The sequence below is a fragment of the Coregonus clupeaformis genome, chromosome 16, assembly GCF_020615455.1.
Source record: "Coregonus clupeaformis isolate EN_2021a chromosome 16, ASM2061545v1, whole genome shotgun sequence".
NCBI lineage: Eukaryota > Metazoa > Chordata > Actinopteri > Salmoniformes > Salmonidae > Coregonus > Coregonus clupeaformis.
Genome location: NC_059207.1, coordinates 40,804,610 through 40,817,946, shown reverse-complemented (window position 1 = coordinate 40,817,946; position 13,337 = coordinate 40,804,610). Strand labels below are relative to the sequence as shown.

At 44.0% G+C, this 13,337-nt stretch overlaps 1 protein-coding gene across 1 annotated transcript in view; it reads right to left on the bottom strand.

Moving 5' to 3' along the window:
- Positions 1–13,082, bottom strand: part of LOC121584730 (breakpoint cluster region protein-like) — a 50,280-nt gene extending 37,198 nt beyond the window's left edge. Inside the window, exon 1 of the mRNA XM_041900800.2 lies at positions 11,202–13,082. Within this exon, the coding sequence (XP_041756734.2) occupies positions 11,202–12,558 (1,357 nt within the window). The 5' untranslated portion in view covers positions 12,559–13,082. The remainder of the gene's footprint in view (positions 1–11,201) is intronic.
- Positions 13,083–13,337: the final 255 nt, after the last annotated feature.

Sequence of the window (13,337 nt, the reverse complement as noted above, 5' to 3'; positions counted from 1 at the left end):
GGCTGACGAAGCGCACCACTGACTTGGTGCGGGGAGCAGGAATGGGCCGGACTGGGCTGGCGACGCGCACCACAGACTTGGTGCGGGGAGCAGGAACAGACCGGACCGTACTGGGGACACACACCACTGGCCCTACACCGGGATCTGGAACGGGCCGGACCGGACTGGTAACACACCCCAGTACCTCTCGCCGTGCCTCTCCACCTTCCATCCCCTCTTCGACCAGTGGCCCCCGTAACCTGGCAGCCTCCTCTGCCAACCCGCTGGACCGCTCTATCGCGGCCTCCTGCTGCCCCGACGTCGTGAGCCAAAAAAAATTCTGGGGGTCTCTCCTCCCCGTGGGCCAGGCCTCTATCGTTCTCGCCCAACTCTCGCTCCTCTGTCTCCAACTCCAGCCATTCTGCTCTTCATTAGGCTTGACCCAGTCGAAACTCTTCCTCCACTGTTCCCAAGTCCATCCACTCTGCTCTTTACAAGGCTGGACCCAGTCGAGGTTGCCACGGAGATCTGCAAGCGATTCCCCAGGCAATGGCTCCTGGACACACTGCTTGGTCCAGTTTTGGTGGTTTCTTCTGTCACGATCGTCAGGGAGAGACCAAGGCGCAGCGTTGCAGGTGAACATATTTATATTTATTTAATGATCACACGATCAAAACAACAAACGAAAAACGTGACGTCTATGGTTTAAACACAAACCAACACGAACAAGAAACCACAAACACAAAGTGAAAGACAGACAGTTAAATATGGCTCCCAATCAGAGACAACCAGCTGACACTCGTTGCCTCTGATTGGGAGTCACTCAGGCCAACATAGAAATACAAACATAGAATACACACCCTGGCTCAACATAACAGTGTCCCCAGAGCCAGGGCGTGACACCTGTGGACGTCGGGCCCTCATACCACCCTCATGGAGTCTGTTTCTGACCGTTTGAGCAGACACATGCACATTTGTGGCCTGCTGGAGGTTATTTTGCAGGGCTCTGGCAGTGCTCCTCCTGCTCCTCCTTGCACAAAGGCGGAGGTAGCAGTCCTGCTGCTGGGTTGTTGCCCTCCTACGGCCTCCTCCACGTCTCCTGATGTACTGGCCTGTCTTCTGGTAGCGCCTCCATGCTCTGGACACTACGCTGACAGACACAGCAAACCTTCTTACCACAGCTCGCATTGATGTGCTATCCTGGATGAGCTGCACTACCTGAGCCACTTGTGAGGGTTGTAGACTCCGTCTCATGCTACCACTAGAGTGAAAGCACCGCCAGCATTCAAAAGTGACCAAAACATCAGCCAGGAAGCATAGGAACTGAGAAGTGGTCTGTGGTCACCACCTGCAAAACCAGTCCTTTATTGGGGGTGTCTTGCTAATTGCCTATAATTTCCACCTGTTGTCTATTCCATTTGCATGTGAAACAGCAAATGAACAGCATGTGAAATGTATTGTCAATCAGTGTTGCTTCCTAAGTGGACAGTTTGATTTCACAGAAGTGAGATTGACTTGGAGTTACATTGTGTTGTTTAAGTGTTCCCTTTATTTTTTTGAGCAGTGTATTTAGGGGCTTCATAGCAAAGGGGGTGAATACATATGCACGCACCACTTTTCCGTTATTTATTTTGTATAATTGTTTTAAACAAGTTATTTTTTTCATTTTACTTCAGCAATTTAGACTATTTTGTGTATGTTCATTACATGAAATCCAAATAAAAATCAATTTAAATTACAGGTTGTAATGCAACAAAATAGTAAAAATGCCAAGGGGGATGAATACTTTTGCAAGGCACTGTATTTCATAGTTTTGATGTCTTCACTATTACTCTACAATGTAGAAAATAGTAAAAATAAACAAAAACCCTTGAATGAGTAGGTGTGTCCAAACTTTTGACTGGTACTGTACATGTACATATTACCTAAATTACCTCGACTAACCTGTGCCCCCGCACATTGACTCTGTACCGGTACCCCCTGTATATAACCTCGTTACAGGCCTCCTATAGCTCAATTGGTAGAGCATGGCGCTTGCAACGCCAGGGTTGTGGGTTCGATTCCCACGGGGGGCCAGTATGAAAAATGTATGCACTCACTAAACTGTAAGTCGCTCTGGATAAGAGCATCTGCTACAGTGGGGAAAAAAAGTATTTAGTCAGCCACCAATTGTGCAAGTTCTCCCACTTAAAAAGATGAGAGAGGCCTGTCATTTTCATCATAGGTACACATCAACTAAGACAGACAAAATGAGGAAAAAAAATCCAGAAAATCACATTGTAGGATTTTTAATGATTTTATTTGCAAATTATGGTGGAAAATAAGTATTTGGTCAATAACAAAAGTTTCTCAATACTTTGTTATATACCCTTTGTTGGCAATGACACAGGTCAAACGTTTTCTGTAAGTCTTCACAAGGTTTTCACACACTGTTGCTGGTATTTTGGCCCATTCCTCCATGCAGATCTCCTCTAGAGCAGTGATGTTTTGGGGCTGTCGCTGGGCAACTCCCTCCAAAGATTTTCTATGGGGTTGAGATCTGGAGACTGGCTAGGCCACTCCAGGACCTTGAAATGCTTCTTACGAAGCCACTCCTTCGTTGCCCGGGCGGTGTGTTTGGGATCATTGTCATGCTGAAAGACCCAGCCACGTTTCATCTTCAATGCCCTTGCTGATGGAAGGAGGTTTTCACTCAAAATATCACGATACATGGCCCCATTCATTCTTTCCTTTACACGGATCAGTCGTCCTGGTCCCTTTGCAGAAAAAACAGCCCCAAAGCATGATGTTTCCACCCCCATGCTTCACAGTAGGTATGGTGTTCTTTGGATGCAACTCAGCATTCTTTGTCCTCCAAACACGACGAGTTGAGTTTTTACCAAAAAGTTCTATTTTGGTTTCATCTGACCATATGACATTCTCCCAATCCTCTTCTGGATCATCCAAATGCACTCTAGCAAACTTCAGACGGGCCTGGACATGTACTGGCTTAAGCAGGGGGGACACATCTGGCACTGCAGGATTTGAGTCCCTGGCGGCGTAGTGTGTTACTGATGGTAGGCTTTGTTACTTTGGTCCCAGCTCTCTGCAGGTCATTCACTAGGTCCCCCCGTGTGGTTCTGGGATTTTTGCTCACCGTTCTTGTGATCATTTTGACCCCACGGGTTGAGATCTTGCGTGGAGCCCCAGATCGAGGGAGATTATCAGTGGTCTTGTATGTCTTCCATTTCCTAATAATTGCTCCCACAGTTGATTTCTTCAAACCAAGCTGCTTACCTATTGCAGATTCAGTCTTCCCAGCCTGGTGCAGGTCTACAATTTTGTTTCTGGTGTCCTTTGACAGCTCTTTGGTCTTGGCCATAGTGGAGTTTGGAGTGTGACTGTTTGAGGTTGTGGACAGGTGTCTTTTATACTGATAACAAGTTCAAACAGGTGCCATTAATACAGGTAACGAGTGGAGGACAGAGGAGCCTCTTAAAGAAGAAGTTACAGGTCTGTGAGAGCCAGATATCTTGCTTGTTTGTAGGTGACCAAATACTTATTTCCCACCATAATTTGCAAATAAATTCATTAAAAATCCTACAATGTGATTTTCTGGATTATTTTTTCTCAATTTGTCTGTCATAGTTGACGTGTACCTATGATGAAAATTACAGGCCTCTCTCATCTTTTTAAGTGGGAGAACTTGCACAATTGGTGGCTGACTAAATACTTTTTTTCCCTACTGTAAATGACTAAAATGTAAAAAATGTACTGTTATTTTATTGTTGCTCTTTAATTATTTGTTATTTTTCTATTTTCTTCTGTAAGGTCTACACCCGTTGTGTTTGGCGCATGTGACAAATAAAATTTGATTTTGAATTGAATTAACTATGGCAAAGCAGACAAACCATAGAAGTGTCTTCCTTTAAGCCACACTGCTAATCAGCAGCTGTATTCACAGCCAGGAGTGACAATTGGCCTAGATATCCACATATGAGGAGACTGTGCTCATTCTCTCATTCCTAGGCTATTCTAGGAAAAAGACACCTTAGAGATTTGTACATTTTAGACTAGCAGTTTTCCGATGATTACAAGCGAGAGGTGTAGCAGGGTTTGTAGAGTCAGTGTAGCAAGGACAGAGGCCCGTTTATGCCCGTCAGTACTGTACCCAATGCTAGGGCTGTCCCTCCTCCTCCTCAGGCAGACCCAGAGTATGTCACAATGCCAGACAGTAAAACACTAGAGGAGGTCTGCAAGGTAGTCAATGCCCCACTATGTTTGACTGGCTGTCTGCTCATGCAGTCACAGAGAAAACTGCATCCCCAAGTTGTTTTTTCTAATTAAAATGTAGCAATGACATACAGTACCAGTCAAAAGTTTGGACACACCTACTCATTCAAGTGTTTTTCTTTATTTTTACTATTTTCTACATTGTAGAATAATAGTGAAGACATCAAAACTATGAAATAACACATATGGAATCATGTAGTAACCAAAAAAGTGTTAAACTAATCAAAATATGTTTTATATTTGAGATTCTTCAAAGTAGCCACCCTTTGCCTTGATGACAGCTTTGCACACTCTTGGCATTCTCTCAACCAGCTTCATGAGGTAGTCATCTGGAATGCATTTAAATTAACAGGTGTGCCTTCTTAAAAGTTAATTTGTGGAATTTATTTCCTTCTTAATGCGTTTGAGCCAATCAGTTGTGTTGTGACAAGGTAGGGGTGGTATACAGAAGATAGCCCTATTTGATAAAAGACCAAAGTCCATATTATGGCAAGAACAGTTCAAATAAGCAAAGAGAAACGACAGTCCCCATCATTACTTTAAGACATGAAGGTCAGTCAATCAGGAAAATTTCAAGAAAGTTTATTAAAGTGCAGTCGCAAAAACCATCAAGCGCTATGATGAAACTGGCTCTTAAGAGGACCGCCACAGGAAAGGAAGACCCAGAGTTACCTCTGCTGCAGAGTATAAGTTCATTATAGTTACCAGCCTCAGAAATTGCAGCCCAAATAAATGCTTCACCTAGTTCAAGTAACAGACACATCTCAACACCAACTGTTCAGAGGAGACTGCGTGAATCAGGCCTTCATGGTCAAATTGCTGCAAAGAAACCACTTGCTTGGGCCAAGAAACACGAGCAATGGACATTAGACCGGTGGAAATCTGTCCTTTGGTCTGATGAGTCCAAATTTGAGATTTTTGGTTCAAACCGCTGTGTCTTTGTGAGACGCAGGGTAGGTGAATGGATGATCTCAGCATGTGTGGTTCCCACCGTGAAGCATGGAGGAGGAGGTGTGATGGTGCTTTGCTGGTGACACTGTCTGTGATTTATTTAGAATTCAAGGCACACTTAACCAGCATGGCTACCACAGCATTCTGCAGTGATACGCCATCCCATCTGGTTTGGGCTTAGAGGGACTATCATTTGTTTTTCAACAGGACAATGACCCAACACACCTCCAGGCTGTGTAAGGGCTATTTGACCAAGAAGGAGAGTGATGGAGTGCTGCATCAAATGACCTGGCCTCCACAATCCACCGACCTCAACCCAATTGAGATGGTTTGGGATGAGTCAGACCGCAGAGTGAAGGAAAAGCAGCCAACAAGTGCTCAGCGTATGTGGGAACTCAACGTATGTTGGAAAAGCATTCCAGGTGAAGCTGGTTGAGAGAATGCCAAGAGTGTGCAAAGCTGTCATCAAGGCAAATGGTGGCTACTTTGAAGAATCTAAAATACATTTTTACTTGTTTAACACTTTTATGGTTCCTACATGATTCCATATGTGTTATTTCATAGTTTTGATGTCTTCACTATTATTCTACAATGTAGAAAATAGTAAAAATAAAGAAAAACCCTTGAATGAGTATGTGTCCAAACTTTTGACTGGTACTGTATTGCAACTTAAACTAATTCAAATGAAGGCAGTGCCATCTGAAAGGAACATATGAACCCTCCTTATAAAGCTACATAGTCACCAGAACGCTTGTGCAACTAGAGCACAGTGGCCCTTTATAACATTGTCATTATACAATAGCTTTATCAGATTACATGGAATTTACTGAATGCTGCAAGGAGTTATATGATAAAACAAAAAAACGACTTCCCCATACTTGCTAAAAGTCAGTGCCCACAACAGAGAACAGTAAGTCGCTCTGGATAAGAACTGTAAGTCGCTCTGGATAAGAGCGTCTGCTAAATGACAAAAAAAAAAAAAAACAGTGGATTGTCATGCTCGCCTCAAAACCACTGCTTATCACAGCACTGATCCAGCAATGTATGCAATAATGTTCCTACGACATCAGAAAATAAATACAGATTTCTGTTAATCCACAAAGCACGGTTTGCATGAAGTGATCCTGCAGCAGGACCGTTACCTCAGCAGCATGGCCTTTTAGACAACTACTCCAGGGACAGGCTCAGCAATGTTGTTTTTGTTGGACATTTAATCAGCAAGCCGTAGCAATCTCAACTTTCTCTGTCAGCCTGTTTCCCTATTTTCTACAGGTCAAGCTGCATTGGTAAATAGGTGTTACTGTGAAGAAACAATACATGTGGTAAGACAATGTAGAAAACAACACATTACAGTGTTATTGCAATGTCATAAAGCAAAATATTTGACCACAAGTCACATGGACTTGTGTATTTTGTCAGAAGAGCCACACACTGTCTTACTGTTCTCATGCTGATTATTTCCCAGACTATATGCTTGTTCATTGTATGTTTGGTTTACAATCCTATGCTTTCCAGCCTATCACCTTACATAACAACAGCCTATTCTCAACAATTGCTACTGAAAATCTGCTTCACACAGCATTTATTTTTTGTAATAATGGCAAACTGCTCTTCTCATATGAATTCTCATAGCTTTTATTAGTTGAGCCTAGCATGTCTGAAATGGAAGACAATGAATGACCCCGACTGATTTACTACAACAGACCGTCTGCTTTTATGACTTCAGTAAAATCATGTGATATGACGAAATATGTGGCATTGTCACCCCTTCACTTAGACATGTCTATACCTATTTGAATCATCATAGACTTGAGCAACCAAAAATATCTGTATGACTGTTAGTTTAGAGACTATCTAAGAACTACACAGGGAAGAAGACAGCCCATCAAAACATGACCTTTCCCTGTCAGTCTGTGGCTAAGGAAATCAGTTCTAAAGACTAATGGAGAGCAAATCCACAGTTTTACATCAACATTTGGCTTCTTTCATCTCCACTAAAATAGTATTTTCAAGACCAGATTAAAGCAGTTAAGCATAGGCTTAATACGAGAGGGAGAACATATGTTTGTTTGTTTTTCTCAGCTGTCGGAACAAAGTGTTTTATAAAACATACACCCTCTCATGTATTGATGCTTTAATAAATATTTTGCATTGGGAACTCTCACTCTCTTCTCTCTGTCCTTGCAGCACCTAGTACCACCCCATCCCACTTAACATTGTTTCATTGCTGCAGTGTCAATACGTTCTAGATGAGTGATTCTCCTATTGTGTTCACACACCACAACAGGAAACACTGAGGCCTGAAATGTTGATGGGAAGCCATGTGACACTGACCCCTCTCACTCTTTTTAGTGAGAATTATCAGCCCTTTTCCTCCCCACCCCCAACAAAGAGCCTCCCTAAATGTATCACGCTACACAAACCCCTTTAAGTTAATTACTCCTAGACAAGGACAACAATGCTGATGTGTGCTGACACAAAAACACTCTGGGTGGACAGGGCCGAGTGACTGGGTAGCCTGAGGGCACTCACGGTCTCAATCAGGACATCTCTAGAAGAGCACTACACCACTCAATGGTAGAGAGCAGAAGGGGGGCAAGGGGGCAGGTATGCTTACAAAGTGAAAAGAAAACAGTCATACAATCCACAAAGAACCACACAAGCACTAGGGTGCTTTGCAATGGTGGGCTGTGCTAATGGTTTCATTTAATCTATATATATGTAAACAAATTTGGCAGATCTATGGTACACTATGCAGGTGCACATACAGTGCCTTCGGAAAGTATTCAGACCCCTTGACTTTTTCCACATTTTGGTAGGTTACAGCCTTATTCTAAAATGTATAAATTGTTTTTTTCCCCACATCAATCTAGACACAATACCCCATAATGACGAAGCAAAAACAGGATTTTAGAATTTTTTGCTGATTTATACAAATAAATAAAAACTTGAATATCACATTTACATACAGTACCAGTCAAAAGTTTGGACACACCTACTCATTCAAGGGTTTTCTTTATTTTTTACTATTTTCTACTTTGTAGAGTAATAGTGAAGATATCAAAACTATGAAATAACACATATGGAATCATGTAGTAACCAAAAAAGTGTGAAACAAATCAAAATATATTTGAGATTTGAGATTCTTCAAAGTAGCCACTCTTTGCCTTGATGACAGCTTTGCAAACTCTTGGCATTCTCTCAACCAGCTTCACCTGGAATCCTTTTTCAACAGTCTTGAAGGAGTTCACACATTTGCTGAGCACTTGTTGGCTGCTTTTCATTCACTCTGCAGTCCGACTCATCCCAAACCATCCCAATTAGGTTGAGGTCGGGGGATTGCGGAGGCCAGGTCATCTGATGCAGCACTCCATCACTCTCCTTCTTGGTCAAATAGCCCTTACACAGCCTGGAGGTGTGTTGGGTCATTGTCTTGTTGAAAAACAAATCGTAGTCCCACTAAGCGCAAACCAGATGGGATGGCGTATTGCTGCAGAATGCTGTGGTAGCCATGCTGGTTAAATCACAGACAGTGTCACCAGCAAAGCACCCCCACACCATCGCACCTCCTCCTCCATGCTTTACGGTGGGAACTACACATGCGGAGATCATCCATTTACCCACACCGCGTCTCACAAAGACACGGCGGTTGGAAAACAAAAATCTCCAATTTGGTCTCCAAACTAATGGACAAATTTCCACTGGTCTAATGTCCATTGCTCGTGTTTCTTGGCCCAAGCAGGTCTCTTCTTCTTATTGGTGTCCTTTAGTAGTGGTTTCTTTGCAGCAATTCGATCATGAAGGCCTGATGCACACAGTCCCCTCTGAACAGTTGATGTTGAGATGTGTCTGTGACTTGAACTCTATGAAGCATTTATTTTGGCTGCAATTTTTGAGGCTGGTATCTCTAATGAACTTATCCTCTGCAGCAGAGGTAACTCTGGGTCTTCCATTCCTTTGGAGGTCCTCATGAGAGCCAGTTTCATCATAGCGCTTGATGGTTTTTGTGACTGCACTTGAAGAAACTTTCAAAGTTCTTGACATTTTCCGGATTGACTGACCTTCCTGTCTTAATGTAATGATGGACTGTCGTTTCTCTTTGCTTATTTGAGCTGTTCTTGCCATAATATGGACTTGGTCTTTTACCAAATAGGGCTATCTTCTGTATACCCCCCTACCTTGTCACAACACAACTGATTGGCTCAAACGCATTAAGAAGGAAAGAAATTCCACATATTAACTTTTAAGAAGGCACACCTGTTAATTGAAATGCATTCCAGGTGACTACCTCATGAAGCTGGTTGAGAGAATGCCAAGAGTGTGCAAAGCTGTCATCAAGGCAAAGGGTGGCTATTTGAATAATCTATTTTGATTTGTGTAGGTGTGTCCAAACTTTTGACTGGTAGTGTAAGTATTCAGACCCTTTACAGAGTACTTTGTTGAAGCACCTTTGGCAGAGATTACAGCCTCGAGTCTTCTTGGGTATGACACTACAAGCTTGGCACGGCTGTATTTGGAGAATTTCTCCCATTCTTCGCTGCAGATCCTCTCAAGCTCTGTCAGGTTGGATGGGGAGCGTTGCTGCACAGCTATTTTCAGGTCTCTCCAGAGATGTTTGATCGGGTTCAAGTCCAGGCTCTGGCTGGGCCACTCAAGGACATTCAGAGACTTGTCCCGAAGCCACTCCTGCATTGTCTTGGCTGTGTGCTTAGGGTCGTTGTCCTGTTGGAAGGTGAACCTTCGCCCCAGCCTGAGGTCCTGAGCTCTCTGGAGCAGGTTTTCTTGAAGGATCTCTCTGTACTTTGCTCCGTTCATCTTCGCCTCAATCCTGACTAGTCTTCCAGTCCCTTATGCTGAAAAACATCCCCACAGCATGATGCTGCCACCACCATGCTTCACCGTAGGGATGGTGCCAGGTTTCCTCCAGAAGTGACGCTTGGCATTCAGGCCAAAGAGTTCAATCTTGGTTTCATCAGACCAGAGAATCTTGTTTCTCATGGTCTGAGAGTCTTTAGGTGCCTTTTGGTAAACTCCAAGCGGACCGTCATGTGCCTTTTACTGAGGAGTGGCTTCCGTCTGGCCACTCTACCATAAATGCCTGATTGGTGGAGTGCTACAGAGATGGTTCTCCCATCTCCACAGAAAAACTCTGGAGCTCTTTCAGAGTAACCATCGGGTTCTTGGTCACCTCCCTGACCAAGACCCTTCTCCTCGATTGCTCAGTTTGGCCGGGCGGCCAGCTCTAGGAAGAGTCTTGGTGGTTCCAAACTTCTTCCATTTAAGAATGATGGAGGCCACTGTGTTCTTGGGGACCTTCAATGCTGCAGACATGTTTTGGTACCCTTCCCCAGATCTGTGCCTCGACACAATCCTGTCTCAGAGCGCTACGGACAATTCCTTCGACCTCATGGCTTGGTTTTTGCTCTGACATGCACTGTCAACAGTGGGACCTTATTTAGACAGGTGTGTGCCTTTCCAAATCATTTCCAATCAATTGAATTTACCACAGGTGGACTCCAATCAAGTTGTAGAAACATCTCAAGGATGATCAATGGAAATAGGATGCACCTGAGCTCAATTTCGAGTCACATAGCAAAGGGTCTGAATCCTTATGTAAATAAGGTTCTGTTTTTTTATTTTTAATACAGTTGCAAAAAATTTGAAAAACCTGTTTTCGCTTTGTCATTATGGGGTAGTGTGTAGATTGATTAGGATTTTTATTTATTTAATCAATTTTAGAATAAGGCTGTAACATAACAAAATGTGGAAAAAGTCAAGGCATCTGAATACTTTCCGAAGGCACTGTATAAGCACATCGCTGCCTGAGGAGAGATCAAGGTTTGGGCAAGTACAGGCATCTCTAATAAACACATGAAATGGCAGTGGCTATTGAGCCCTGGGGATGCATAAATAGTTATTGTGCTTTTATACATAAAATATAAATAAAATATTGTTGAGTACAAAATAACAGTATAGAGACTATGGCCTTGTAGACCTACCCAGAACTCCATGGAGACTGTTGTCATGCGAGGTCCTACTGGACGTAGTGGAGTCCCCATCCCCGCACCAGATCTGGCCTGTTTTACGGACACCCACGACCGAGGCCTCGGACACCAACACCTGCTGCTTCAGACGTTTCTGAGACAGGGGGGAGGGCGGGCTGCTACTGTCAAAGGACTGCTGGGAAATCTGGGAAGGCGAGCGACTTTTCTGTCTGTACATGTGATAGGTGGTAGGACTTGGGGACATGTGACTTGACTGGCCACAGGAGGAGAAGTCCTCTTCGCTGGACGTTAGGTTCTCATTGGAGCTGCAGTCTGGGGTGTAGCCGCCCCCAACATCGTCAAAACTGCCAGGTGAGTAGGAGTGCCTTGGCCAGTTGAGGCGGGAGTCCTCCTCCACACTGTGGTCCCCGATGTGAAGGACCCTTCCCTCCCCCTCTGCCATCATCCCTCCGACATACACACTGGTGTAGGGTTGACAGTCTGCCGGCTGTCTCCCCCCATTGGAACGGATCACACTATCCTTGAGGAAATGTGGGTTCACCTCTGTATCATCATACAGCCCATTGTAGCCACAGCCGCCCTCTGTGGACCTGCATCTGAGGACAGATTTGCGGATGTCCCCCATAGCAGTGGACAGGTTCCCGGGCAGGGAGTGCAGGGACCTCTTCCGCTCCATTTGCATGGCCTGACAGCCCAGGCTGCTGATTTTATCTGAGACCTCCCTGTCATTGACCTTCACTAGGCCTCTCTCATGGTGGTACTCCATGTTCACGTAGAAGGGTCTCTCTGTCCCTCCAACCCCTTTCCCATCTCCAGCCGTGTGAGAGTTGGCTCTCTTGATGCGCTCAAAGTTGGACCTCAGTGCTGCTACTGAGCTCATGCCCACCCTGTCCCTGTCCAGATCTGTGTCTGGGGGGTCCACTGTAGGCATGTGGAGGGACAACCCACCCCTCTGTTTGGAGGGAGACACCCCATCTACCTCTCCCTCTGGATACTGTTTATATCTCCCTGTGTCGACTGCCTCTCTCGGCTGCTCCTCTACTGTAGGCTCATCTAAGTGGGATGTCTGGGTGTCTGAAACACTGGATTGGTCTCCAATATTCATTAGGGACATCTTCTTGATGCCCCATCTCTGCCCATCATAAGCCTTCCTCTCCTTGGCCAGTAACGTCTGCAGGTAGATCATCTGAAAGCGCTCTTTGTTTTCCTCTAACTCCAGCTGCCTGATAGATGCCTTGCATTTCTCCAGCTCCTGCTCAATATCACCCAATGATTTCAGCTCCATGCTTGGGGCATCTGACTCAGGGAACTGGGCTTTCCAAGCCTCCACAAAACCTACTGGTTCAACCATTGTTTTTTTGTTTTTGTTTTACCTAGTCCACTAAGACTAGAGTAGTAGAGTAGAAACTAAATGTCTACTAAACTATATGATACGTTTCCAATCAAAATAATTTCTAAAGCATGACTTATAATGGGCATTAAAAGCTATTTCCACACTTCACCTGACTGAATACATTTTTCATAAGACTCATGCAAAAAAAGTATAGTTAACATGCAACATGATACTATAGTCAGCTCGAGTGCTTACGGGCACCACTGAGAATGACATGATGCCTGTTCTCAAAACGACAAAGAATAAGTGTCCTTCTGTAATGATTATTCATTCATCGTAAAAGCAGGAGCACTGTCCTATCCAGAAGTTCCATTCAATGATTTAGTGAAAGTCCAAGAACAATTAAACATTTCCAGTGTAATTCCTGTTTTTCATGTTACCGGTAATTCGTTATTCCGCACCCGATTGAAAGTTAGTTTGAATGTTCTCTCGTTAAACTTAAATCCACTAGACATGTGATACACCTCGTCGGATCGCACACTGGTTACGGTTACTGTGTGTTTTGGTCATTTTCTTTATTGAGTTGGTGCTGAAAAGAGAGGGAGGGACTTTGATGTGTCCGGTTTTAAAGACACAGGCACGTCAAGAAAACAAAATATAAAGCCAAGCTGCAAAACAACTCTGGAAAATATGATTATATGGTCTATCTATATTATGTAAGTAATAATGTAGACTAATCTATTGCCATTTTGTATGATTAAAAACAGAAATGTTGTATTGCGGCAGGCTACAAACAG